Source organism: Copadichromis virginalis, linkage group LG6, assembly GCF_057382275.1.
Source record: "Copadichromis virginalis isolate Kocher_CV1m ecotype Utaka linkage group LG6, C_Virginalis_male_GT1.1, whole genome shotgun sequence".
Classification (NCBI taxonomy): domain Eukaryota; kingdom Metazoa; phylum Chordata; class Actinopteri; order Cichliformes; family Cichlidae; genus Copadichromis; species Copadichromis virginalis.
Genome location: NC_140623.1, coordinates 11,811,214 through 11,837,362, shown reverse-complemented (window position 1 = coordinate 11,837,362; position 26,149 = coordinate 11,811,214). Strand labels below are relative to the sequence as shown.

General features: G+C 40.5%; 5 protein-coding genes and 1 non-coding gene across 6 annotated transcripts; 3 read left to right on the top strand and 3 right to left on the bottom strand.

Annotated features, from left to right (window-relative positions):
- Positions 1-5,505: 5,505 nt before the first annotated feature.
- trnap-ugg (transfer RNA proline (anticodon UGG)) lies at positions 5,506-5,577 on the top strand. Its single transcript has one exon. It is a non-coding gene; the product is annotated as a tRNA-Pro (tRNA).
- Positions 5,578-5,766: 189 nt separating this feature from the next.
- On the bottom strand, positions 5,767-11,821 carry LOC146707336 (kinesin-like protein KIF1B). The gene is made up of 6 exons (XM_085458648.1): positions 11,731-11,821; positions 11,509-11,630; positions 11,262-11,415; positions 10,843-11,035; positions 10,568-10,686; positions 5,767-6,742 (listed from the first exon to the last, which is right to left on the bottom strand). Exons 3-6 carry the CDS (start codon positions 11,270-11,272, stop codon positions 6,538-6,540), a joined length of 528 nt encoding a protein of 175 aa, XP_085314774.1. The 5' UTR covers positions 11,273-11,415; positions 11,509-11,630; positions 11,731-11,821; the 3' UTR covers positions 5,767-6,537.
- Positions 11,283-12,996, bottom strand: LOC146707335 (kinesin-like protein KIF1B). Its single transcript, XM_085460754.1, has 8 exons — positions 12,777-12,996; positions 12,545-12,678; positions 12,383-12,444; positions 12,143-12,288; positions 11,875-11,964; positions 11,731-11,802; positions 11,509-11,630; positions 11,283-11,415 (listed from the first exon to the last, which is right to left on the bottom strand). The coding sequence occupies exons 1-8, from the start codon at positions 12,798-12,800 to the stop codon at positions 11,283-11,285; spliced, it is 783 nt and encodes a 260-aa protein (XP_085316880.1). The 5' UTR covers positions 12,801-12,996.
- Positions 12,997-13,184: 188 nt separating this feature from the next.
- On the bottom strand, positions 13,185-15,564 carry LOC146707334 (glutathione synthetase-like). Its single transcript, XM_085460857.1, has 4 exons — positions 15,188-15,564; positions 14,963-15,044; positions 13,735-13,954; positions 13,185-13,225 (listed from the first exon to the last, which is right to left on the bottom strand). The coding sequence occupies exons 1-3, from the start codon at positions 15,422-15,424 to the stop codon at positions 13,935-13,937; spliced, it is 339 nt and encodes a 112-aa protein (XP_085316983.1). The 5' UTR covers positions 15,425-15,564; the 3' UTR covers positions 13,185-13,225; positions 13,735-13,934.
- Positions 15,565-15,724: 160 nt separating this feature from the next.
- On the top strand, positions 15,725-19,947 carry LOC146707333 (uncharacterized). The gene is made up of 8 exons (XM_085458646.1): positions 15,725-16,571; positions 16,656-16,889; positions 16,995-17,099; positions 17,766-17,969; positions 18,072-18,404; positions 18,729-19,047; positions 19,142-19,199; positions 19,361-19,947. Exons 1-8 carry the CDS (start codon positions 16,196-16,198, stop codon positions 19,565-19,567), a joined length of 1,836 nt encoding a protein of 611 aa, XP_085314772.1. The 5' UTR covers positions 15,725-16,195; the 3' UTR covers positions 19,568-19,947.
- A 3,909-nt stretch (positions 19,948-23,856) lies between these two features.
- On the top strand, positions 23,857-26,063 carry LOC146707332 (uncharacterized). Its single transcript, XM_085458647.1, has 5 exons — positions 23,857-24,090; positions 24,219-24,323; positions 24,459-24,671; positions 24,756-25,097; positions 25,714-26,063. Exons 1-5 carry the CDS (start codon positions 23,907-23,909, stop codon positions 26,061-26,063), a joined length of 1,194 nt encoding a protein of 397 aa, XP_085314773.1. The 5' UTR covers positions 23,857-23,906.
- Positions 26,064-26,149: the final 86 nt, after the last annotated feature.

The following is a 26,149-nucleotide window of genomic DNA, read 5'->3' as shown; positions in this document are numbered from 1 at the left end:
GGTGGAGAAGCAGACACAAGGTAAGCATAATGTAACTTTAAATGATCTCCACTGTAAATCCTTGGGGATCAGTTGTGTTGTGTTCAGTTGAGACATTATTACCGGATTGTCCACCGTCCACATTATTTTCTGTTTCCAGTTCTTCCAGTCTAATTTCTATTCAGTATTAAGCAGCACTATCTCTGGGTTTTACTGTTTGGTTTCATGCTATTAATAAAACCATCACAGCAGTATGTTGCTGTAAATAGCAGGCCAATTCTTCTATTCTTATTATATTATGTGATGGGTACTTCTACTTTGATCACTTGTGTCTTTAACATATTTTTATTTTTCAGGCCCATTTAGGATTGGCTGCTATATGATTCAATGCAGAGATGTCTATTAATACATAGTGAGTGAGAAAGGTGACTGGAAAGGAAAAACTCAATGCATCATGGGAATCCCCGGCAGCCTACGTCTATTGCAGCATAACTAAGGGAGGATTCAGGGTCACCTGGTCCAGCCCTAACTATATGCTTTACCAAAGAGGAAAGTTTTAAGCCTAATCTTAAAAGTAGAGATAGTGTCTGTCTCCTGAATCCAAACTGGAAGCTGATTCCACAGAAGAGGGGCCTGAAAACTGGATTCTACCTGGTGCGCTGTGCTGATCATGCGTGTTCATATACGTGGCAACAGCAGACGTGCGTAGATCAACAATGGGTAATATGGAGTGCAGGAGAGAGTACGACCATGCAGCGTTAAAAGCGTGGAAGTACTTATATTACTTCAAGTGTTATTCTGTAAAAAGTGGCAAAAACATTAGCGTCCGTTGTACACTCTGCGAAAAATTACACTTCAAATCTGAACAAGCACCTAGCACGCTACCATGGGAACGGAAATTCACAGAGAAACCACCAGATCCCCCACTGATATGACCACCGGCCCCACTCCTGCTAAACAGGTGAAAATAGATTTTTTCACATAGTTTTTTTTTAAAAACTGTTGTATAGAATTACATTTTTGCTTGATGCGATTTCCCTAAAATTAAGAGATTAAAAATAATAAAACAATTTTTAAAAAGAGACTTTTCCATTTGACTGAATTTTTATATGATGGATTATGCATAAAAATAGAACTGGGCTGAAAGGTCTATTGCTTTATTAAGTATTCAGGTGTGTACCAAAAAGTAACTAAGTAATAAGTAAATAATTACTTTTGAAATTAAGTAATCAGTAATGTAACGGTATAACATTTTTTGAGAAGTAATCAGTAATAAGTAACTAATTACTTTTTTCCAAGTAACTTGAACAACACTGATCCACACACAAACACTAGAGAACAATCAGCCACCGCTTCTATTCTTACAAACGTCACAATTTGCAATAATAACAGTTTGAATGTTTTTATTCACATGAAAGTGTTTCTACATATGAATCATTAACAACTGTCAGATTTAATGTGATTTCTAAACAGAGAAAATCTCAGCTTTGTGTTTTGTGTTCGCATTAGACCTGATATAACAAAGAAAAGAAAGAAAGAAAGAAAGAAAAGATTTTTTTCTCATCAAAGTTTATAAATCAAGTGTACAGTTAGCTTTGATTTAGAAGCAGCGCAGTATGAAAGAGATGTTTCACAGAACATTTACCAGAGACAGACGCTGACTAATATGCTACAGTTCATCTTTATTCTTTTCTAGTTGTGTTAGTGTTGCCATAACTCTGCGTAGGTTCACTTCATTGTGATTGATTTCTGCAGCTGTTGTCTCAAAGTACTTATTCATGTACTCCTTGCCGGCTCCCACGAAAGTCTGTAGGTCATCCATTAAATCCAGCACTGGTGTAAGCAGTGATGTAAAACGTTTCACTGACTTCAAAAGTTCGTACAAAGGATCCATGAGACGTTTAACATCATCAAGGACAGCAGGAACATAGGCTTTGTCTAAATTATTTTCAGCCTGGAGGACAAAAATAAACCAAATTAATGTAACAAAATATACAAAAGTATGTAGTGTAAAGAGTGCAAACAGACTTTTGTATGATGGGAAATTGTTTTTTTGTTTTAGTTGTCATAGCAAAGCATGTTTTTCTGTTTGGAGTCTGTCAACATCCATGTCATTGACAGACTCACCTTCCTTCTTGCTGTTTCCTTTTGTAATTTTTCAACGTTTCCTTTCAGCTCCTCCTGCAAAACCAGAAAGAACGTCAACAAACATGCGTGCGAAACATGTAACTGGGACAAAATGAGCATTTTAAAAGTAAGGAGAAAAGCTTAACCAGTGATCGGACGGTCATGATTTAATGGTAAAGGTGGTTAATTAAAAGTTACATTCTTTATTAAAACAACAACAACAAAAAGAAAGTTAACAGTCAGTTTACCAGTTCGCCCTTGTTTATCAGTGAACTTGAAAGATGGAGCAGACACAGCAAAATCCTAACTAAGCCTTCGGTAGTTGTGACACCACTCATGGTCAACTGTGCCGCTGCCATCAAAGTTTCTGAAACACATGAGAAAGTATCAATAAGGATTTAAGGAAATAAAGATTTGTAAAGAAATGTACAAAGAGAACTTTCTAAGTTTAAGAGATGTTGCATGAAAATCTGCCTGCAATATGTTTTGAGTCAAAGCACCTCTTTCATTTGAATTCCAAAAAGTCACGTTCTGCTTACATGAAAATATCAGCTTCTTTTACATGAACTACTGTGACCTTGAAAGACCTTCCACAGTGAACAAAACGAAACAGAGACTATATTCAGAATATGCATGTGCGTGCATGGATTTATACTAGCTGTCTGTGTATCCTAAATGCACAGACACTGTGGGTACATCAGGGAGTGCATCTGAGATCAGATATAAGATAAGATAAGATAAGAATAACTCGTTATTGTCATTGCACATTCATATTTGGTACAATAGTACAATGGAATTGGAAACTGTCCCACATCGGCACTAAACACAACTAAACACAACACAACATGTAGTGGATTTTTAAAAAGTGAAAATAAAAAAAGGATGAATTAATAAATGACACAATGAATGTTTATTGCACATAAAACTAAAACTAAAACCTCTGGAAAAGGCTGCTGCTGCTGCCATCGCTTGTAAAAGTGGACCAAGTGCTCAGCTTGAGAAAAAGTTGAGAAAACAGAGAAATTTGGAACAATAGATTTTTAAAAATGCTGCAAATGCTTTATATACAAAGTGACTCAACCCACAGGGAACACAGTCAGATGTGAGTCGCCCTTTCACTTTTGTTTTCAACAAAGTGTTTCTGTCCAGGGTGTACCCCGCCTCTCACCCTATGATAGCTGGGATAGGCTCCAGCGCCCCCGCGACTCTGAACAGGATAAGCTGAAGCGAATGGATGGATGGATGGTGTCATGGCTACTGAACGGACCCAAGCGCAGACAGTTCTTTCAACGAAACAAAAAGGGGATTTATTTACAATAGGGATCACCTTAGTGCAAAATATATGTACAGTGAGTTGGGAGGGGGTCCAGGGCTCCAGGGAGAGAAGGGGGGGGGGGGAATCCACACACACGCTTCCTCTTCCACTCAGTCACCGCCACCGTTCCTCCGCACACACGCACTCCTCTTCAGCCGCACTCGCTCCAACACTCCACACACTGCCCCACTTGGACAGGTCCGGTAATTCGGTCCAGAATCTACAGACAGAAGGTCAAGGTTAGTTCCACAACATAAAACACGTGTAAGCGATCCTTCTTTGAATATGCCGCGAGCACGAACTCAGGTGGTTCGACGTTCCAGCGGTGAGCTGCTCTGTGCCACTGCCTTAAATAGCAGCTGGGGAAATCAGCCGGATCAGCCGCAGGTGGACACCATCCACAGGGGTGCGTGGACCAAGAGTGAGAGCCCGTAATAAGCTCCACCCAGGCAGAGAGGAGGAGGAGAGACAAAAAAAACCAAAACTAACAACAACAAAACCTGTAGCGAGCGTGGGCCAACCAGAGAGACACGGGGACCGTGACAGATGGTTTCTGTTTGTCTAGTCTGCTTTATAGGAATAGAAGCCCATCAGCTATTGTTATGACATACCATGACAAAACACGCTTTTCTTTCAGTTTGACACTTCATAAAACGTGTCATAAGTGGATTGTGAATTATGTTATATATTTTTATTAGTGTTTAAGAAGTGTCCTGATTTCGTATTTGAGGTAAGAGACAAACGACTGGAGGTCCATTGTGCGTCAAAACAATGATTTTATTAAAGCACACACGTGTGTGGGAAAGATGAGCTCTGCAAAACATCAGCCTCGATCTCCCCAGAACAGTAAACGAGCAGTCATATATATAACATAGTCGATGACAAGCATCATGCGTCAAAGCAGATAAGAAACATGCATCAGTTCCAGTAATTCCGACCTTGGACATATTCTAAAAAAGAACAGTTCCTTCCTCTGTTCCTCCGCCACCGCCAGATGCTTCCTGTTATTTCACTTACTGCACTTCACTTATTTGTGGAACTAAACTGTCACGTATGCAGGTAAAACAACTTTGCAGTTTCGAGCAAAACAAGTCTATATACTGTGTATGTGTGTTCAGGCAGACTATGTGTCTTGACCTCAGTGCATGACCTCACTCGACAAACAAAGACATCTTAGAAGTATACTTCCTGACTCCGTTCGAGTCATCTGTTACTAGGCAAACTCCAATGCAGCAGGCTGCTGAACACACACAGGCCTCTATTCTGTTTACAGGTTATATGTAGTGTATTGTATTGTAAGCATGTATGCAATTCTTTCATGGCTCCAGGTCACCTTAACTTCCTATTGATCGGCCAGACGTCGCGCTGACCGAAGCTTCAGACCATTAATTAACTTGACCGAGCTTCAACTCTTTAATTAGCACAAAATGCAATATGGATAACATGGTTACAGTTGCACCTGCAATGAAAGATTATTATGTAATTATGCTCACACCTGAAATACAAACTTTAATGTAACATCAACAGTTTCAATAAATGCTCTAATGAAATGATAATGATAAATGATACGTAATGCAACAGTAATGATAATGTTATGAATAGTAACAGTAAAATAATATTCTAATCTCTACACTCCTCCTCTTTGGCAGAAGAGGTTTGTTTTCTTTTGGTACAGTATGACTCTCAACTTGCTATACTAGTTACATACTTGTAATTCTTTCAGTTTAAGGGAAGAAAGAAAATAATATATACTAGGCTTTTATAAAGCATGTCTGCTATATTCAAATGATAGAAGATTCTTTTAAAAAGTACACACAGAGCAGTTAGTATGATATGATTTATTTTAACTTTATTTATTTAGGGCCAGCCCTCATTGTTGTTGTTGAGAATTCAAGTTAAATAGAATGTGTCCTTATAGTATGTCCAATAAATCTCTACTGAATTAATCCTAGAATAAAATCTAGAATCAAGCACACAAACAGATGATTCTCTGAGCGTTCAAGACAATCTTTCACACATTCTTCTTCATCTAGTTGCTCTGATGTGTGACTTTGTGAAAAAAAGACTTGCTGGACTGTTTGTGTGGCTCGTTGGTCTAGGGGTATGATTCTCACTTTGGGTGTGAGAGGTCCCGGGTTCAAATCCTGGACGAGCCCACGTGTTGTCTATAGAGCCTCTCAGCTGCCACATGCTGTTTAGGCTCCATTTGAAAGAATCTCTGCAGCTGCACACATGTTCCCATAGTCCCTCATACAGGGACAGCTAACAGATCTGATATGAAGGATGTTGTTGGCCTTGTTCTTATTGTTTACCATTTAAATTCTCCAAAAACTTTTTCTAAGGTAATTATTTGTTATTCAAGATAACACAGAGTTTTATTTTAGATTAAATAAGAGAATTCAATTCAAACTTGTACACAGAACTACTACAATACACAGTTATGTATCATATATTATAAATGTGTAACTCTCTCACACGACTTTAACAATATGCATGTGGAAGAACGCACATCAGTTTTACTGATACACAAAAGGGCCAAAAATAAACATCAGTAAACATTAGTACTTCAGTACCACGAAGGAATCTCTTTCAGTGCATTATGCACACATGTAACTTATGTACCAAGTGAAATAAAATATTACAGATGAAAATTATGTGATGATTTTAACTGCAAAATTCAGATTTTAGGGTCAAAATGTGACTTAATTTGTGGTGTAAGGTTTCTGGTTATGAAGCTTGATGCTGTCATGCTCATCTGTATGACTATATGCTCATGCCACTGTGTTGATTGCAGGTGGGTGCATGCTCCATGTTGCAGGGTTTTTCTTCAGGTACTCTTTTTTTGTCCGCCATGATCTAAACACATGCACCTCATTGGAAGCTCTAAATAACCCACCTAAATTGGTTCTTAATTTAAAATTAAAAGTGATCATCTGAAAATTAGACGAAAGCTTATTTGTGACAATCTAAGAAACATGTAATTGAAGCTGCTCCTCTTTGCTGTGGGCAGGTTTGAGAGCAGCCACCTGGGCTTCGCTGGAGGGCAGCAGGAGCAGCCTCAGCACCTCACTCCTCCTCCGCCTGCAAGCACACCTCTGCTGTGACCTGGAAAATGCCTAAGGAAGCTTTTCCCTTTTCACTTTGGGTGTAAGCGGTCCTGGGTTCAAATCCCTGATGAGCCTGTTTGGTTTTTGGGGCTTTGCTGTTGAACTGTTCATGCAAGTCCTGGGAAACTGTAATTTGCTATTTTCAGATGTCATAAAAACTCCCTCAAAAGCCTTCAGCTGATCCAAAATGCTGGAGCGAGAGTACTGGCAGGGCCTAGAAAGAGAGAGCATAACGTTCAAGACTGAAGATTTTTTATTTGTCACATGCATAGTCATTAAATTACAAAACAAACAGTGAAATGTCTCCTGAACTGCTCCTTTGACTGTACAAAAAAAGACATTATATACAATAAGTAAATAGATTTTAAAAGTCTGGAAATTTTAAATCAAAAATCTGAAAATGTACTTTGTGCAAATGGAGTGTTAAAGTGTCTTGTGCCATATTAGCACAGCAACGTATTGACAGAGCTGTGCAAGTAAACAAGTGACCAGAGTAATATAAACAGAGTAATTCAACTGAGTGACCAGAGAAGTGTAAACAGTAATGCGACCAGGGTAGTGTGAACAGATTGATATAAGGTCCTGTTTCAGTCACTTATTGATGCTATGAGGGGAGTGGGGGCGTGTTCTGGTTTAGGACTCGTACGGCCTGAGGAGAGAAGCTCCTCCTCGAGTGTCTGTTTTGGCCCCGATGGTGTGGAACCTTCTGCCTGATTGCAGAAGTCGAAACATTTTGTTACTGGGATGGGACCAGTCCTTTAATATCTGAGATGCTCTGGACCAACATCTCCTGGTGTAAATGTCCTGTAGGGAAGTTATATTTGTGGATCATACTGTATTTGCATTTGTAACACAGCAGCGTTCTGACGCACGGATCACTCTGCTTCTCAATCCTGGACACAGTTATTCCCACACCAGGAAGTGATGTTCTGTGTGAGGATGCTCTCCACAGCGCCTGAATAGAAAGTTCTGAGGACCACTGGAAAAACCTGCTAACTTCCTGAGTTGTCGGAGACGGTACAGGCGCTTGCCTAGCCTTTTTGGACTGGACGTGAATGTGAGCAGACCATTTCAGGAATGAGGAGATGTGAACACCGAGAAAGACAATGAAGCAGAAACTGCTAAGAGTGGGATTCAAACCCACACCTCCAGGGGAGAGTGAGCACTAAACACAGCACCTTAGACCACTCAGCCATCCTGAAACAGATCGAGCTGAACTGATTTTCTGATAAATCCAGAATCCAGTTTAAAATCCTTCCCTTCACATAAAAAGTCTTGAATGAACCTTTGGTCTAACTGCTCTTCACACCTGACTGGTAACAAGATGGCGCTGCTGTGTGTGGTTGCTCGTCTGTCACTCTGAAGTTTGTTTCTGTTTCTATTATTTCTGACCTGTTTCATTCACCAAACAAAGTCTCTGCTGAGGTATAATCGCCAGACATGATGATCACCTTTTATTGAAAAAGTCGGCACCACCAGGCCTCTTATCACAGCTCCTGACTCTGACCCCTCTGTCTCTGTGTTACTGTCTTGGTTAAGGAATACACCTGTTTACTCGGGGATGTGCCAACTTGCACTACGGTGCTAGAGCATGATATTGATGTCCAGGGAGCTAAACCTATTAAGCAGCATCCTTATCGAGCCAGCCCCCATAAGCGCTTGCTCATGAAACAGGAGGCTGACTATCTGCTGCAACATGGCTTAGCGAAGCCCAGTCAAAGCCCCTGGAGCTCGCCTTGTATAGTGGAATCTAAGCCAGATGGCTCGCCCCGTTTTATTACAGACTTCCGGAAGGTGAACTCTGTGACTGTGGCTGACTCACATCCTCTCCCAAGAGTTGAGGATTGTGTGGACAGTATTGGACTGCTCAGTATGTCACTAAATTAGATCTTCTTAATGGTTACTGGCAGGTCCCTTTAACTGAACGTGCCTCTAACATCTCTGCCTTTGTTACACCTGATGATTTTCTACAATACGCAGTCATGGCTTTCAGCATGTGTAACGCTCCTGCCACCTTCCAGAGGCTGGTAAATAAAGTCCTCCGTGGCCTGTCCAACTGCAGTGCCTACGTAGATGATCTAGTAATTTATACTGAAACATGGCAAGATCATTTGGAAACGTTACACCAGGTATTTCACCGTTTGGCTCAAGCTACTCTAACTCTCAACTTAGCTAAGTGTGAGTTTGCCAAAGCTATAGTGATGTACTTAGGCAGGGAGGTGGGACGTGGACAGGTCCGGCCCATAGATGCCAAAGTGGCAGTGATTAAAGAGTTTCCCACACCTACCACCAGGCGTGAGTTGCGTAGGTTTCTAGGGATGGTGGGCTACTACAGAAACCTTTGTAAAAATTTCTCCTCAGTAGTCAAGCCATTGACTGACCTACTCAGCCCAAAAGTTGAGTTTATATGGTCAAGTGAGTGTCAAGATGCTTTTGAGAGTGCGAAAGTCCTCCTCTGCCACACTCCTGTGTTAGCTGCACCTGATTTGACACGACCATTCAAACTGGAGGTTGATGCCAGTGCTGTCGGGGCTGGGGCAGTGCTGTTGCAAGAAGACTTGCAGGGTTTGAACCACCCCGTTTGTTACTTTTCCCGCAAGTTCAATAAAAATCAGTTAAACTACTCCACCATTGAAAAGGAGACCCTGACTTTGTTGTTGGCTCTTCAGCACTTTCACGTATACCTGGGGTCCAGCATGTTACCTCTTGTTGTGTACACCGACCACAACCCACTTGTGTTCCTTACTCGCATGTTTAATCATAACCAGCGCCTTATGCGCTGGGCTCTGTTGTTGCAGGAATACAACTTAAGTATTCACCATAAGAAGGGGTCTGAAAATGTTTTAGCTGATGGTCTGTCCCGCTTGTAAACATGTTTTGCTGTGTTTGTTCTTTGTTTTTGTTCACACTCTTTAATGTCTGCTTCTGCCCAACATAGGTGGTACTTTAAGGAGAGGGGTGGCCCCGCCTTCCTCTATGGAAATCAACGTGTTCCAGGACTCACGGGGGATTGGCTGGCCCGGACCTATGCCCGCCCCACCTTCATGCAGGTCAGAGCGTGCCAGGCTGCTGAGGGAGCCTTGAGTACGACAGACCAATGACACAGCTGCCTGCAATCACCTGAGAAGATAAAAGGCTGAGGATTCTTCATTCGTGGAGGGACTTGTTGATTTGAACAGACTGTGGAGACGGTCCCTCCTGCCTTTGCACTGCTGCCATGTGAGCCTTTGTTTTGAGTTGCCTCCTGTGAGATGTTTAGATGAGTAGTGTTCTACTGGTGTTATTGGTGTTACTGGAGTTGTTATGTTTGTTTAAAATCACTCTATTGCCTAGTGAGTTGTTTCACTAACGGTTTTCAGTTGTGTTAATAAACCTTATGTTTTTCTTTTTATCTAACCCCCTAGTCTCTGGGCTCGTTTATGTTACGTCCACTGTCGCCTAGCAGAGCCAGGTCGTAACACAGAGCATAAACTAACACGTCATTTTTCCTTCATGGTTTCAAATGTAAGCTGGCTGATTTGGTTCATTTTTGTTTTTTTGTTTTAAACTGAGCAAACCTGGTCTTCTCCTGAGGACTGCTGCAGGTATCATGCGAGCATGTTAATTTATTAAAAAACCAACAGCAAAAACCCCCCAAAATAGAATGAAACTCATTTCAGGAGACAAATAGCACTGATAGAGACATTTTTTTTGTACAGATGATTGGCAAACGGAAAGTTTCTAAAGAGTCGTGCACACACAAGCAGACTACTACAACATGCTACTTAGTTAGGCGAGTTTGGGAATGACAACCAAGCGGAACAAAATTAGACCCAAACATTGTCATCGAAACGAAAACACAAAAAGCTGAGGGGAGGGAATAGAGAGGAGGAAAGCTGAGCTGGCAGCGGGGTTGCTGGAGGAAGGCTGCGCCGCCTCGCCAGCTTAGATCTGCAGGGAGATTTTTACGTTGTGAGAAGAAGGGAATGTTTTTGAAGGGTGCAGAAGCTGCACGTTTGACTGTGGTGTGAGAGGAGCGTGTGTGTCTGTGTGTGTGTACCTTATCGTTCCTGCTAGCAGAGGATTAAAAGCGTACAGCCAGTCGTTCATGTCGTTCTCGTTGGTGGCCTGCAGGAGGATGCCTCCATGTTTTGTGCACACTGCAAATGTGTTGGGCGTCTGAAAAGAAAACATCACATTATATTCATGTTCATTCAAATGATAAATCCCAGTCCATTTGCCATTTCATCAATCAACGTGCACCAAAACAATTTGAATGAATTCTCATTAAAGACAAACGTGTTACATCCAGCCTTTCTCTATCCTGCCTCAAACCTTAAGCATGGCTTGCTGGTCTTCGCTGTATTCCACCTGTGCTGTGGAGAGGTTGAGGACGCCTCGCTCCACGGGGTCCTGGTCGCTGTTGTAGATGAAGTCGTAGGGCCGGCGAACAACCACAAAATGCTTCCCCCATGAGTTAGAGCGAGGCTCCACGAAGCTTAGAAAACCCTTCTTGGACACAACAGATCTGAAAAGAAGAGATTTTATTCATTTATTTATTTTTTAAGAGAGCGCTTGTTTTTCTGAGGAAGAAGCAGAGTTGGTTTGTTTCCAGCTGAAATCATCCAGGCTCAGGAATTTGAATCGATCCACATCATTTCTGCTTGAACTAGAGAACATGAGTGTCGACTTACATTTGGTCTGTGAGACACATGTCATAGTGACAGTATTTGGGTTAATATGGCATTACTCACCCTGGTCGCATTTCTTCAATATCAGGCACCAAGTTCAGGAACTCGTTCTTTTGCAGCCCGCGCAAGGTAGGAGGTCTCCAGAGTGGGAACCATCGGGAAGTTTTCACAGTCTGAGCAGGAGGGACTGGAGGCACGTGAGCTGTTCTCAGGGGTCCTTTAACACAAATCACACCAAGTTAGAATCAAATAGATAACCTGTCAATAACCGTTTGCAGATCGAGGTCAATGTTCCTAAAAATATGTTTACTTCTGGCCCATGGAGCCACAGCGCGAGTCCGAGAGAGAGGGGCAGGTAGAGGAAGGGGTGAGGGTGGCACTGCTGAAGCTCGTCACGGATGGATCACGTCCGATCGGTGAGATGAGAGAAAGCTGAAGTGAAACAACAGCAGGATGAGGTAGACGTCAATATAGGAACTCCCTGATGTGACACAGAAAGGCTATTTTTTTATTTCTTTGTATTATTTCTCACCTTGCAGTCACTGATGCTGTTCACCAGCTGCTTGTATTCAGTATTGAAGGTGTGTGTCAGAAGGCGCAGGCACTACAACACAACAGGAACAAGATCGATCAGCTCCGAGCAGAGAAGGAAGAAGGCAGCAACAAGAACGCCCACGCTGGGGGACAGAGACTCACTCAGGGACTTGGTGGTGGGAGCTGTTCCCACGGGAGCCGCCTCTCCCAGAAGGTGACGGGTCTTTTCCACCTGGACGAAAGATGGGGGCGAATGTGAGGTGGGGAGAAGAGGGGAGGTTAGTCATGTAAAGTCTGTACTCTAAGAAAAAACTTTTTAGAATAGCACTTTGGTCTTTGAGCTGAAAAGTCATTTTTCCCTCTACGATATTAAACAGATTTATTTCTTTATGAATCTTTTAAGGCCCCACCTCCTGCAGCTGCTCCATCTTCTCCAGCTCCCACTGGTGCTCTAGGATGAGGCTATCTCCTCTGGGCCTCCAGCCGGCCAGGTTCTCCTCTCCACGCACATAAGCCACTGATGTGTCCAGCACCTTCCTCCTCCTCCTCTGCATCCCTGCTCAGGACATGAGCCCTCATTAGGATGAAGCTCTCCACAGAATTATGATAAAACAGCTGCCGTTCTTTAAACATGTTTCATGGCCGCTCACCTGGGCTTCCAGTGTCAGACATCTTACACAAGCTCAGCTCGTAGATCCCAGTCACTCGGTTGCTATAATGAAGCAGAAGTTTTGAACAAGGAAACTTTGTAACAGGGCAGATATCTTTGATTGTGAAACAGAGATGGCCACAGTGCAGCAGCCCAGATTTACCAGTCAGGAGTTTTGGAGTATCCAGTCCCAAAGAGGTTCTTGAGAGAACGGGGTGGGTAAATCTTGGCGTCTCGGGAGTAAAAGACCGTGCAGATGTCTTTGGTGATAATGGCAGGCTGGATGCAATGGTCCAGCTGCAGAGAGGAGATAAAGGGTGTGTGTTAGACACGATGACATCAAGAGACTTAAAAACACGTACAAACAGGTACAACACGGCGGAGCAGCGGCTGACCTCCAGATACGCAGATAAGGTCATGTAGATCTTCTCTCCGTAGGGAGTGACGCGGTTGAGCAGGAGGGAACCTTTTAAGGGTGTTTTTATTTGTGCTCCCTGGCCTGGAAATAAACGGTTTCCGATCAGACCTGCTTCATCTTTGTGCCCTTGGTATCTGACTCGCTTGCTCCCCCATGCATTTTAAAAGAATCCTTCTCTTCAGCATGAAGTTCTGGCTCAGCTTTAATGTCTGCGTTACGTGTACACAAAGACAGAAACATTCAATGATAAAAACACACAGTGGAATAAAATTGTAAGACGTCATCAGTTGATGCAGTTTAAGGACACTTGTTGTTCTGTGCAGTCTCACCTGGAGCTCACGCTTCTAGTTCATGCCATCATGACCAAAGATTCTTCAATTAATATTTTAAAGATGTCCATGAATGCACTGCTAACTGCTCTTCACCCTGATAAAAATCAACATGCATTTAGAATAAGAAACACTTTTACAAAACCAAAAGCTTCACTGTACTTAGTGATTTATACGTCTACAAAACAGGTTCAGTTTGTAACTGAGAGAGCGGCTCAGTGGTGCTGAATTATATTTCCAATAGAAACACAATTTCATATGTTGTAGTAACAACACACTGCCACAAGATGTCAGCCTAGGCCTACTTTACCATGCTGTTCCAGTAAAAAAGAAAAAGTGACAGAGCCTTGAAAGAGTGACAGAGACACTTTTTATGAACTCATCTGTAATGTGTCACCTTTTCTGTAGGATGAAGAAGTGCTTCCCTTCTTTTAAAGTAAATACAGGCTTACAAAGATCCTCTAAACATGTTTCTGAAATAATCCTAAACACAATCATTAAATCAAAAATGCAAGAAACTATTTATTTAATCACTCTTCTTAACTTAATTCCTTAACTTAGTAAAAAAAATAAATAAAATAGACAAGAACTTTTCTGCTGTCTCACCTCTGTCAGTTTTCATGCTGTTGCAAGAACAGGTGGAGGTGCAGGTGGAACTTTGACTTCAGTGTGGTTTGTATGTGCAGGCAGGAGTGTGACATCTCAGGACAGCAGAGGGTTGTCGAGCACGGTGACTCCTGCTGCGACGCCCCCGTCTGACTGTCCTGAGCTCTTGGTCCTCAGCAGACGGCCCACACACTCATTCATCACCATGTCTTTACCCTGCCTGTAAGAAAGCAAAGACAAGGCTAACATTAGAAACAGCCACCAACCAATCCCTTTTACTCTACCACCCAAAAACCAGTGAGAAACACTAGCTAGTATTAACTTGGAATCAAAGTGCACTAATCCCCAGGCTCCCAGCATAACATACAGTCCAACACAAACTCCACAAACTGTCTTGCTTCAGCTGACTTTCCTTCACCTTCTCTCCAGACAATCTGTTGTGCTCTTTTCAGCACAAAGCCACACTCCTGCTCACTGATCCTCACCTCTTTTTAACCTAGTCTCAGCAACTTTGTCCCATAGCTTGCACATCCTTTCCACCTCCATCTTTCTTCCCAGCCAACTGATACATACCTTTTCTCCTTCCTTAAAAGCCAGCCTAAGAAATACCATTTTATAAACGCCCCATAAATGAAACTGCCATTTTCAAAAATCGTATCATCCAAATTCATGCAGCGTGGCTAAATTAAGAATGAATTACAAACCCGAGCTTCCTTGCTAACATGATTAACAGCTAAACACTATCATAGTGGAGTGTAAAATTACTGCTAAAATAGCTCATATGAACCCTGATACTGGACTTTGTATTTATCAAAACAAATGATCTGATATTACAAAGAAAACTAATGATTGCTTTTTACAGTATTAGCCCAGAGTGATGTAAGGCAGGGTGGTTAGTCAGCCATAACCTGCTGACAACTTGTATCTGGTAGCTTTTTCACATCCTGATCAATGTTGTTGTCAAGTGTGTCTCATATACACTATTATCTCAGTCACAGTACAGCATGCATGAATCACAGTAGATACACAGTAATGCAAAACAGCAGGCAGTCATGTATGTGTCGTCACTGTTTTGACTGAGGCTAGCTCATACATGGAATGCAAGAAAATGCTGCATGTGTGTGCAGATCCACACATGCACTGCTTAAACTTCCCTAGTTTAACAAATGGTGAGCAACAAACAGAAGTTTTCAACATTTTTAAAGACGCTTCTATCCCCCCGCTGTACCTCCTCCTTCTCGCTGAGACTTCAAGACAAACCGTTCTGCTGCTGACAAGGCCACTGATACTGTTTTGTCCCTCTCTGGACCCTGTAGACCAGCGCAACCACAGAGAAATAAATCAGAGGAATAAAATGCAAATGATATTGCTTACACTGAACAGCAACACCCAGGTGAGGATTATCTAATGCCAAATTTTCCAAACAATGAACAAACCGTGCCCTTTGTCTCACCATGTCTAGAGTGTAGAGGTCAGCCAATGTCGCTCGGATCTGCTGCACAGCTTGAGGCTGGTCTGGGAAGAATCTGTCCAGGACTCCAGGTCTGGGGAGCACTTGCTGAACCTTCTTGGTACCAGCCAGGTGAGCGCTGATATCTGGACACTTCACAGCTCGAGAGCGCTCCATGAGGAGACGAGCATCCCAGCTCTGCAATGGAAAACAGACAATGAATTCTCTGCTTTTTATCATTAGATGTATTTCTGTATTAAAAAATTCCGTTTATTGGGCCACTTTGTGCTGGAAGAATTTTTCCAGCATAAAATAGCCTCTATCATTTCACTAACTAACTTATTTCACTGCTGCTAATGACGTTTCACAAACTGTCACAGGTTTTTTAGCTTCGTTCGTATAAACTTTCTTGTGGTTGAGATTCCCGAGAAAACAGCCAGCACACTGAGCAGCAGAGGGTGACAACAGTTGGTTTCAACAACTACAGCGCCTAATCAGGATATTTAAGAAAGTAAAAGTGAGATTTTCATATTTGTTGGTAACTATTAGTGTGCAGAATTATTATGCAACTAAATGAAAAATGAATATTTCCCCATTTCCTTTGTTTATTTTCAGCCAATGAAGTGAGAATGACAAAACAAACAACTTTAAAACTTTAAATTTATAAATAAATGTTTTTGACATAAAAAAAAGTCATTGACCAAAACACTGAATTTACTTTCAAGTTGAAGATTGTTGGTTATTTGATTTCTCAATGATCAAATGTTTTCTGCAGCAGCACCCGGAACCTCCCAGACAATGTTCGGAGAGGGTTTTGGTCAGAAGAAGAAGTACTATAATTTTCCAGTTAATATGAAATCAATGGAAAATAACACGTTTGATTCTTCTCAAATCTTTGGTGGTCTGTTTTTAATACATTTCTTGACCCTGTGACTTTTTGCAACAAAACATTTGATGGTTCTCTGATAACGTTGCAATATATTAGCAATTTTCAGAGTGCTGCATGGAAAAATGCATGAAACTTATATTGTCAGAATAACATATGAATGTTATAGAAATTGTGTAAATCTGCACAGATGCTTGTTAATCAAATGTTGTGTTAAAGGTGTTCAGGGACAAACAAACAGCATCTGTGCCTTGAAAGGTTCATCAGTGAATCTGTCCTGCTCACATCAACATCCAACATCAAGCATGAACTGGTACAGTGTACACAGGGGGGGCTTCAAGATTGAGACATCTGCAGATGGAAAGTACAGCATGTCAGCAGATAGTAACTTGACTCTGACAGTCAACAATCTAGCAGAGAATGATGCAAACATTTACTGCTGCAGAGAACCTGCTGACAAATCAGACTGTGACCAAAGGGGAATTTCTCTCAGTGTTGCAGGTACAGTGGTTTGATCAAATGCGTTAAGAACTCATCTATGAATAATCAATGTATTGATAATTTTTCTATTAACAATCCTCTCAGAGCTGCAGGTAAAGGTGATTCCTGCCACAGAGGGACAGACAGTAACACTGATGTGCAGCAGCAGCTGTCCTCTGACTGAAAAGCCTGCAGCCTACATCTGGTACAAGAACAGAGAGTTTCTCTATGAGGACTGGTCTCCCTGGTACCAAGAGCTGCTCAGCAGTGAGGAAGCAGTCACATACTCCTGTGCTGTCAAAGGCTACGAGCATCTCAGAGCCCCTCAAGTCTCTGTGGGTGAGTCATGATGTTCAGTGTGTTACAAAATAAACTACTCTAAATAAACTAAGTCAAATAATTCTGAGTAAACATACTCAATACTCTAATATTTTTTTCATCCAGATTCCATCACATCAACATGCGTCAATGTGACGTACACTAAAAGCGAAATGTGTCCTTATCAGCAGGGATCAGAACATGAGCCTTGTTCCATCACATTTCCCAGAGGTGAACACAAACACGTCTTCTTACTGGTCTCTGAAATGCACTGTTTCTATATTCACTTTTTTAACCCCTCAGCTGTAAAAAGGCTGAAGGGTTAAAAGATGTTATTGGCAGTTGGCATGGACACAGAGATTTGTGAATGCGAGAATGAGTAGGATTTCCAAATTGCTACAAAAGGCACATGTACTAAAAATCTTTGATGATTTTGAATCTCCTTGACACTGACCTCGAGGTCAAGGTCAAAGTTCTAGTTTTCTGAAAATTTTGTGATTGCAATAATTCAGGAATGGATTCAAGTAGGATTTTCACATTAACAGCACAGGTACATCTACTAAGAAGCTGAGGGGTAGCACTGACAGCCATCAGGTCACACGTGAATTACATTACGCTTTGGGTGAAAAAAGTAGAATGCCAAGATTATTATTGAAGTGTGTGGATGCAGTCAATGAAAATGTGTTAAACTGAAAACGTCCCTGATGAGGAAAAGACAGAATGAGTACACAGACTCCTCTCTTATAATGAAAAGAGAAGTGAGTTCAAGTACCGTTCTTTGAACTCACCTCTACAAATCTGCTCCCATACACAAAACCATGTAACTGACATACATACACGTATAAAATATGCATAATAACATAGTGACTGACGAAACTGTATTTATCATCTCTTCAGTGGTACATGTTGTAAAGACACCTGGGAACACACTGACCTGTAGCACCTCATGTCCTCTGATCGACCCTCAAACTGTCTATGTGTGGTATGAAAATGGAAAACTTTATAGGGAAAATATAAGAAGCATTTCAACTCCAAGTTCTTTGAAAAACAACTTTTACTGTGCAATTAAAGGTCATGAGCATCTTCAATCTGATGACGTCTGTGAGTATCAAAGAAAACTGTTAATTCTGTTAATTAATAACAAGCTGTTATCTCAACATGCAGACACCACAGTCAACTTTAAATCGTCCATCTATATTTCAGGTGTTCAGGATAAAAACTGCTGGACAGTGAATTATGTCAGCAGGAGAATCTGTGCTCTGGAAGGATCTTCAGTGAACATTATCAGTAAATACTCACATCCTGATAACATGAAACCAGAGTTTAAATGTTGGAGTAAAAAATGGAAAACAGGTGATAAGGAACTTGAAAAACCGATTGAGCCTTCAGGTCGTGTGGAGTATCAGGACAACATGAAGAACCAACACACCCTGACCATCAAAAACCTGAAGAAGAATGACTCAGGAGAATACACCTTCATCCTGAAAGGAAATGATAAAGAACTGAAACTGCCTGGAGTCTTTTTGATTGTCACAGGTAAAGTCTCCTAACAAGATGACCTAAGATGTTTCATTCATGTAAGAGCCTCAATGTTTTACACTAAAAAGCCTAAAAAGCCTCATGTAAACCTGAGCAAACAATACTGAATGTAAAAGTGTTATCAGCAAAATTTCACTGATCATCACATTTTAGCTGGTCTAAGAAGTGCTTCTTGTAAAACTGTTGACGGTCCTTTGCGTTCCACATTGACCTGTATCACATTACCCATCAAAATGCTATCCTATATTAAAAAAAGGGTCATTGGGAAATTTTTTTATGAGATTTATAGTTTTTAATTATTTAGTAATGTTCCTGTTTCAGAGCTGAGAGTGAAGATGAGTCCTTCTGCAGTGGTGACAGAGGGTCAGAGAGTCACACTGACCTGCAGCACCAGCTGTCCTCTGACTGACAACACAAACTACATTTGGTACTTCAACAGTCGACATCTGAACATGACAGAGACCCACAACAAACATCTGATCCTAGACCCAGTCAGCAGGGAGAATATAAGAAATTATTCCTGTGGTGTTAAAACTAACAAGGATAACACCACAGCTCAATGGCTACCAGCAGCTGCAGGAGGTTTTGCAGCTCTCCTGTTAATAATAATAATACTTCTCACTGTGTTCTGCTGCCGGAGGTGAGCATCACTGTGTTCTCTTTAAGATCAGTCATGTTCAAACTCTGATTTGAAATCTGTTATTCAGTCATATCCTTTCATGTTTGACACTCAGAAAAAAGAGGGCTTCTAGTCATTCTCCAAAGAGTGAAATATCAGACAACAAACAGCAGGTACACAACACAGTGCATCCACAATCCTGTTTTTCTTTTACTTGATCATTTATCCTTTGTGTGGATAGATTTTTTTGTCTTGTTTATCTCACCAATGTCTTAACCTTCCATATGGTGTAAAATGTGTACCATATGGGAGGTTATGTTTTTGGTCTCCTCAGGTTAGCCATAATCCCATATATGAAAACTTCTCAGCTCACTACAGCAGAATGCCTGTCAATACACACCAACCAGCTCATCTCTATTCCAATGAAGGAGAACTTGACTCCAATCAAGGTGACCTCTACTGCAATGAAGGCAAAGTCTATCCCAATCAAGCTGAACTCTATTCCAATACAGCTGATCTATACTCTAACATCCAATACTGAGTCACTGCCTTTTAAACAGAAAAAAAACTCAAAAAAGCGCCACAGCTGTTGTGTACAGAGTGTAAAACAACCACACTCTAAAATGGCACGTAGAATACAGTAGAAATGAGTAGAAAAGTAGAAATGCTTGTGGGTTTCAATTTAAAGATGTTTGATCATGAAATGCATGTGTTGTGTACAAAGTATAAGACAATGTAAAAATATTATTGCTAACTTTGTAAAACATGCAAACTTGTGAGCTTTGTGTTGTTGCTTTCTGCGTGGTTTAGAGCTTTCAAACTGAACAGTTAAAACTTAAAGTCATCATTTCTTTTTTCCCTGAACCATACATGAACTGATAACGGCTTAACATAAATCAATAACCTTTATGAGTATTAATAAATATAAAAAAAATGAGCTGTAGTAGTTTAATTCTTTCAGCTATAGTGTGAAGATTTATCTGAATAATCATTTGTCTCTTATTTCTTCAGGTTTTTCTGTAAAGTTTTTGAATGTTTGATGCTTGAATGACCCATTTTCCCTTCTATTATTGTCTCTTAAAGAAACTATTGGTTATCAGAATGTTCAAAAACATCACACAGTTAGGTGACAGTGTTGATACAGCCCGTGACTTAGGATGTAATTATTATGTAAAAATACTTATTGGTAGGTGCGATGGAATAAATGAGTAATAATTCAAGATCTCTTAGGAGAGAAGAAAAGTGTCCTGAAATACTGAGTAATTCCGAAAAAAGTTTAGAGAACAGGATTACACATAAATTGTATATTTAAGTTGATAACTTTGGGTCATTTTTAGGAGAAATGTTTTTCACGACTTTCATTGAAAATACACATTTATTTTTACTGAAAAATGCCAAGGTTATATAAGCAATGATGTTATTTCTAATATTAATTAATTACATGTTATTAACCTAAACATTTGGAATTTTTGTCATATGAACATCCACCATTATAACCAGCACCCCCACAATCAGGGTTGTGGGGGTGCTGGAGCCTATCCCAGCTACCACAGGGTAAGAGGCAGGGTACACCCTGGGCAGGATATGTCCAGTTTGTCACAAGGCGAACACATAGAGACAGACAACCATTCGCACTCAAATGCACAATTTAGAATTACCAACCCCACTAACTGCATGTCTTTGGAACGTGGGAGGAACAAGAACCCATGCAAACATGGAAAGAGCATGCAAACTCCACAGAAAGGCTCCGACTTGATAACAGGTAGGCAGACAACAACAGAAAATGTTACCAATACCAGCAGGATAACTCAGCAAACAGTATTAGATCCTTCAGCATTACTGTATCATGAGATATGATAATATTGTCATCTAGTGGACGTGTCTCTAACTGCAAAACAGACAAACAGACGAAAAAAACCAAAAAAACAGTAGAGGAGCCCCCCAGAATTGTCTGAGACAGCAAAAAACAAGAGTGAATTTCAAACCACATTTTTTTTAAAGAGTAACTTTGCGAACAATTTTTTTCTTTTGTTTTTCACATCTACTTTTAGTTCTTAGCTAAGTTTTAGTTAACTATAATAACTGCATCAGAATCTGCTTCAGCTCCAAGTGTTGCCTTGGAGTTGAGGTTTCCATCATCTACCTGATAAATTGTGTCCAAGCACTGTGAAGGTTATATTTTTCGACTTTTCCAGTTCATACCATCAGGCCAACCTTCCTGGCTGATAAACTGATGCATGTGGATGCCTCTCTTGTGTCCTGGATTGTGGATTACCTGACAGGAAGGCCACAATATCTGCGTCTTCAACACTTTGTGTCTTCCACAGAGATCAGCAACACACTCGTATCAGAAAATAAACCGGACTGCGTTAAAAGCATCACTGCATTCTGCAGGAAGGGCCCGAGTCGTATCTATTTTCTGAAGCAGCTGAGATCTTTTAACATGTATCGGACAACGCTCAGGATTTTCTCTGAGTCTGTTGTGGTCAGTGCCATCCTCTTTGCTGTTGCATGCTGGGACAGCAGGATGAGGGTCACAGATGCCAACATATTATTGATAGAAAGGTAAAAAAGATGGATGAGATAATGAAGCTGTTTTCTAATGAAAGTTTCTGTTAAAGGTGTTATTATTTGGAACTTTATCCATGTTTATTACGGGCATTAATGCTATAACTGTCACGATACTGGGTTTTGTACCCAGTGTTTTCTGTTTGGGAAATATCACTACCATTTGTAGTTTTTAGTTTAAATATTACCTTTGCTTTGGTTAGGTTTTCATTCTGATTTTGTATTCATCGTTTTCTTTGTTATTCTCAAGTTTTTCTGGTCCTCCTGTGTTGTCTATGCCTCATCTACGTTTCTGTGTCCATGTTTAGTGAGTTTGTCTTTGTGTTTACTTTGGCCTGTCAAAATCAGGTGTTAGTCTCAGTCTAAGTGTTGGTTTCCTGTTTTATTTTGATAGTCTTTTGCCCTGTGTGTGTTGTGTTCAGTTTTTCTTTGCTCGTTTTCATTAATTGATTCTGTTCACTTGCACCTTGTTTTCCCAGCAGTGTCTCTTTCCCCCATAGCCTCATGTCTTTTCAAGTCTATTCAAATTTCCCTCTGTTCAAGTTTTCAGTTTAGGTTTTTGTTCCTGAGCTCTGGCAATAAAGCTGTTTGAGTTTAGTTAAGCCTGTCTGCCAAGTCCTGCATTTTGGGTTCTCTCGTTGCTTGGCACACACCCTCACTTGATAGTAACAGTAAAAATATGACAGTAAAACCAAAAGTATTACAATTCTTAGTGATCAGCAATCATTAAAATCAATTGTCCCTGAGTGTAAAATATAAAAAGATTGGTGAAAACTTGGCACATAACATAATTGAGTAATGACATTTACAGTCCTCACTTGTTGAAGGTTAAGCAGAGAACAATAGAAAATGTTACCAACGTGTGCAGAATGGCTCAGAAAAGATGATCAGATCCCTCAGCATCAAGACTGTTGCATTAAACATGGAGTTGCTGACACAATGAGCAGTAATTATGGTCCCTTCTGGTCTCAAATTACTAAACAAGAGAGAAGGTGCTAAAGGAATCTGAAATTGTGCTTGTTTTTCAGCATTCAAACAATAAATCACAGAATCTGAGGCAGGAAACAACAAGAGTGAATGTTGAACACAATTTTCATTTAAAAATTTACAGTGTTTATCTCTGTGGTTGAAGACCTGTTGTCACTTCTGAGTGTTGCTCAAATGTGGTAAAAGCTGTCACTTTTAGGCCACACCCAGCACCCATGTGTAACCAGTATAAAAAAAAAGTCTGCATCTCCACAGCAGTTCATGTTGCACAGTGAGCTTGAATCTGGGGTTTCTTGATCACCACAGTCGTTTGTATTCATCACAAACCATAAACCACCATAATTAGATATGGACAAAAGCTTCAACACACAGCTTTCTTCTGAACAGCTTAAAGCACCTGAGGTGACTATTTATTGCACATTTATTTAAAATACAAGTGCACACAGCAGAGTCGACAAAAGATTGAAAGGAAAAGGAAGGAAGTTTGGTATTAGCCTCAAAGCTGCACAAGATGTGAAACCACTGAATATGAAACAACAGTCAATCTTCCCCCCCTAACCTTTCACTCTGAAAAGGAGAACAGCTTAGGTGACTGATGACTTACTTTTTTTTTTTTTTATTCAAGCTTTCACTGTCAATGTTAAACGTTAAAGTCTGGACTACAACAATCATGCCGCTCAGGAATGCTTGTCGTCTCTTTGTGGGTGTCATCATTTACATCACAGGTATCAGTGATTATTTATTTGTCCCTATTTAAGAATGAAAGTAACCATAGCTAATCCTACTACATGATTTATAGATGACAACTTTGAGTTCAGATTAGTTCCTAATGTAAACTACAGAATATCTCTCTCTTTTTGACTGAAAGGTTTTTTTCTAAAGAAAGTTTCTGTTTAAGGTGTTAATGGAGGAGAAACCAGGATCTGTGCTCTCAAAGGTTCATCAGTGGATCTGCACTGCTCACATCAACATCTGACTTCAAGCAGAAAATGGTTCACTGTCCAATGGAAGGGAAATTATGTTCAGAGTGAGCTCTCTGTGGATGGACAACGTGTAACGTACAACATCTCTGATAAGAAAAACCCAACTTTAACCGTCAATGATCTAAGAGAGAGTGATGCAAACGCTTACTGCTGTATGAAGACTACCGACAGTCCACAACTCTGTTGGCTCAACAGAATTACTCTTCAAGTTGTTGCAGGTACAGTGACTTTTACTCATTAATAACTTTCCAAATGACATCATTGTATAAGTTGTTCTCCATCATCCTCTCAGAGCTGCAGGTAAAGGTGATTCCTGCCACAGAGGGACAGACAGTAACACTGATGTGCAGCAGCAGCTGTCCTCTGACTGAAAAGCCTGCAGCCTACATCTGGTACAAGAACAGAGAGTTTCTCTATGAGGACTGGTCTCCCTGGTACCAAGAGCTGCTCAGCAGTGAGGAAGCAGTCACATACTCCTGTGCTGTCAAAGGCTACGAGCATCTCAGAGCCCCTCAAGTCTCTGTGGGTGAGTCGTGATGCTTATTCTGCTATATATTATTTGACAATAAATAAATTCAATATGAACAGAAATCTCAATTCTAAATATAAAAATAATCTTCTTACAAATATTTAATTGCATTACTTTTTCTTCAGATTCCATCACAGCAACCTGCTTCAGTGTGACTTATGCTTATGGAGACATGTGTTCTTATAAACAGACACCAGTGGATGAGCCGTGCTCCATCACATATCCCAGAGGTGAAGTGGTACAAAAATAACACCACCAAAACTCACATGTCAGATTTGTTGAGTCCAACATTTGTATGAATTATATAAACTTTATGAATATATCTATGCACAGTAACGGGAAGTGTATTTATCTTTTATCAACAGAGCTTCATGTTCAAAGGACTTCTTCCATTTCTGGGTTTGTTACACTGGCTTGTAGTACAAGATGTAACCTGACAGACCCTCAGACTATCTACCTCTGGTACCACAACAAACAAAGCTATTATGAGAATCAACATTATTCAGTTCAAAACTCTTCAAGAGGCACATTTTCTTGTGCAGTTAAAAGCCACAAACGTCTTCAATCTACAGAAGTTTGTATGTGTTAAAAAAAAATTATTGATTCACTGACATCCTGAAATATAGACCAGTCAGTCATTTCATAATCCATCTATATTTCAGGTGTTCAGGATAAAAACTGCTGGAGAGTGAATTATGTCAGCAGGAGAATCTGTGCTCTGGAAGGATCTTCAGTCAACATCACAAGTGAATACTCACATCCTGATAACATGAAGCCAGAGTTTAAATGTTGGAGTAAAAAACTGAGAAGTGGTGATGAGGAAGTTAAAAGGCTGATTGAGGCTGCAGGTGGTGTGGAGTATCAGGACAACATGAAGAACCAACACATCCTGACCATCAACAACCTGAAGAAGAATGACTCAGGAGGATACACATTCAGATTCAAGAGAGATCATGAAGGATGGACACAGTCTGATCTGCCTGGAGTCTTTTTGATTGTCACAGGTAAATCTAAACTCTTCACTCAGCAGACTTTACTCATTAACAGGATTGTGAAAATATTCCATTACAGAGCAAGAATCAAAAGCAAACAGACATTTTCCTTTTATAGAAAAATTCACCCTTTCGGTGTATTTTTTTTTTTTTTGTACAGTCAGATCAAGTGAAAAAAACATTATTTTTGACTTTTAAAATATATAAAACTATTTTATAATCCTGATCAAATATTTTCTAATGAGCACTTTGCTATATATCAAATACACAAAAAAATTCATTTTCCTGTTCACAGAAATTAAGAAAATGATAGTTATTCAAGTTTCATGTTGGATTGAGCAAATATCACAAGGTGGAATATTAAGAAAACATCTATATAACCCACACGTAACCTAGAACAGTAACAATAATGGCATGAATAGCTGAAAAGAAATTAATAACCCCAGTTGTCAGACAAATACAATGAAATAAAGCAAACAATCCCTGTAAAATGTCACAGAAATGAAGAACTGAGCTTTTTTCACTTAAAACATGGCATTACTCACTAAACATGATTTAAAAATGACACTGACGGAGTCTGGAGTCTAATAATAATAATTATTATTATTATTGTATGTTCTTCTTCCAGAGCTGAGAGTGAAGATGAGTCCTTCTGCAGTGGTGACAGAGGGTCAGAGAGTCACACTGACCTGCAGTACCAGCTGTCCTCTGACTGACAACACAAACTACATTTGGTACTTGAACAGTCGACCTCTGACCCCAAGAGAGAACCAGAACAAACATCTGATCCTAGACCCAGTCAGCAGGGAGGATGCAGGAAGCTACTCCTGTGCTGTGAAAACCCACAAAGATATCAGCTCTGCTCCAAAGACTCTCACTGTCCAAAGTATCACAGGAACATGGACACCAGCAGCTGCAGGAGTTTCTGCAGCTCTGCTCCTTTTAATACCTCTCACTGTCTACTGGTGCAGGAGGTAAGCTACACTGTCTCATCTGTCATACCTGTCATGGTTAAACGGTAGCTCAGGAGTTAGAGCAGGTCATCTGTTGATCAAAAGGTTGGT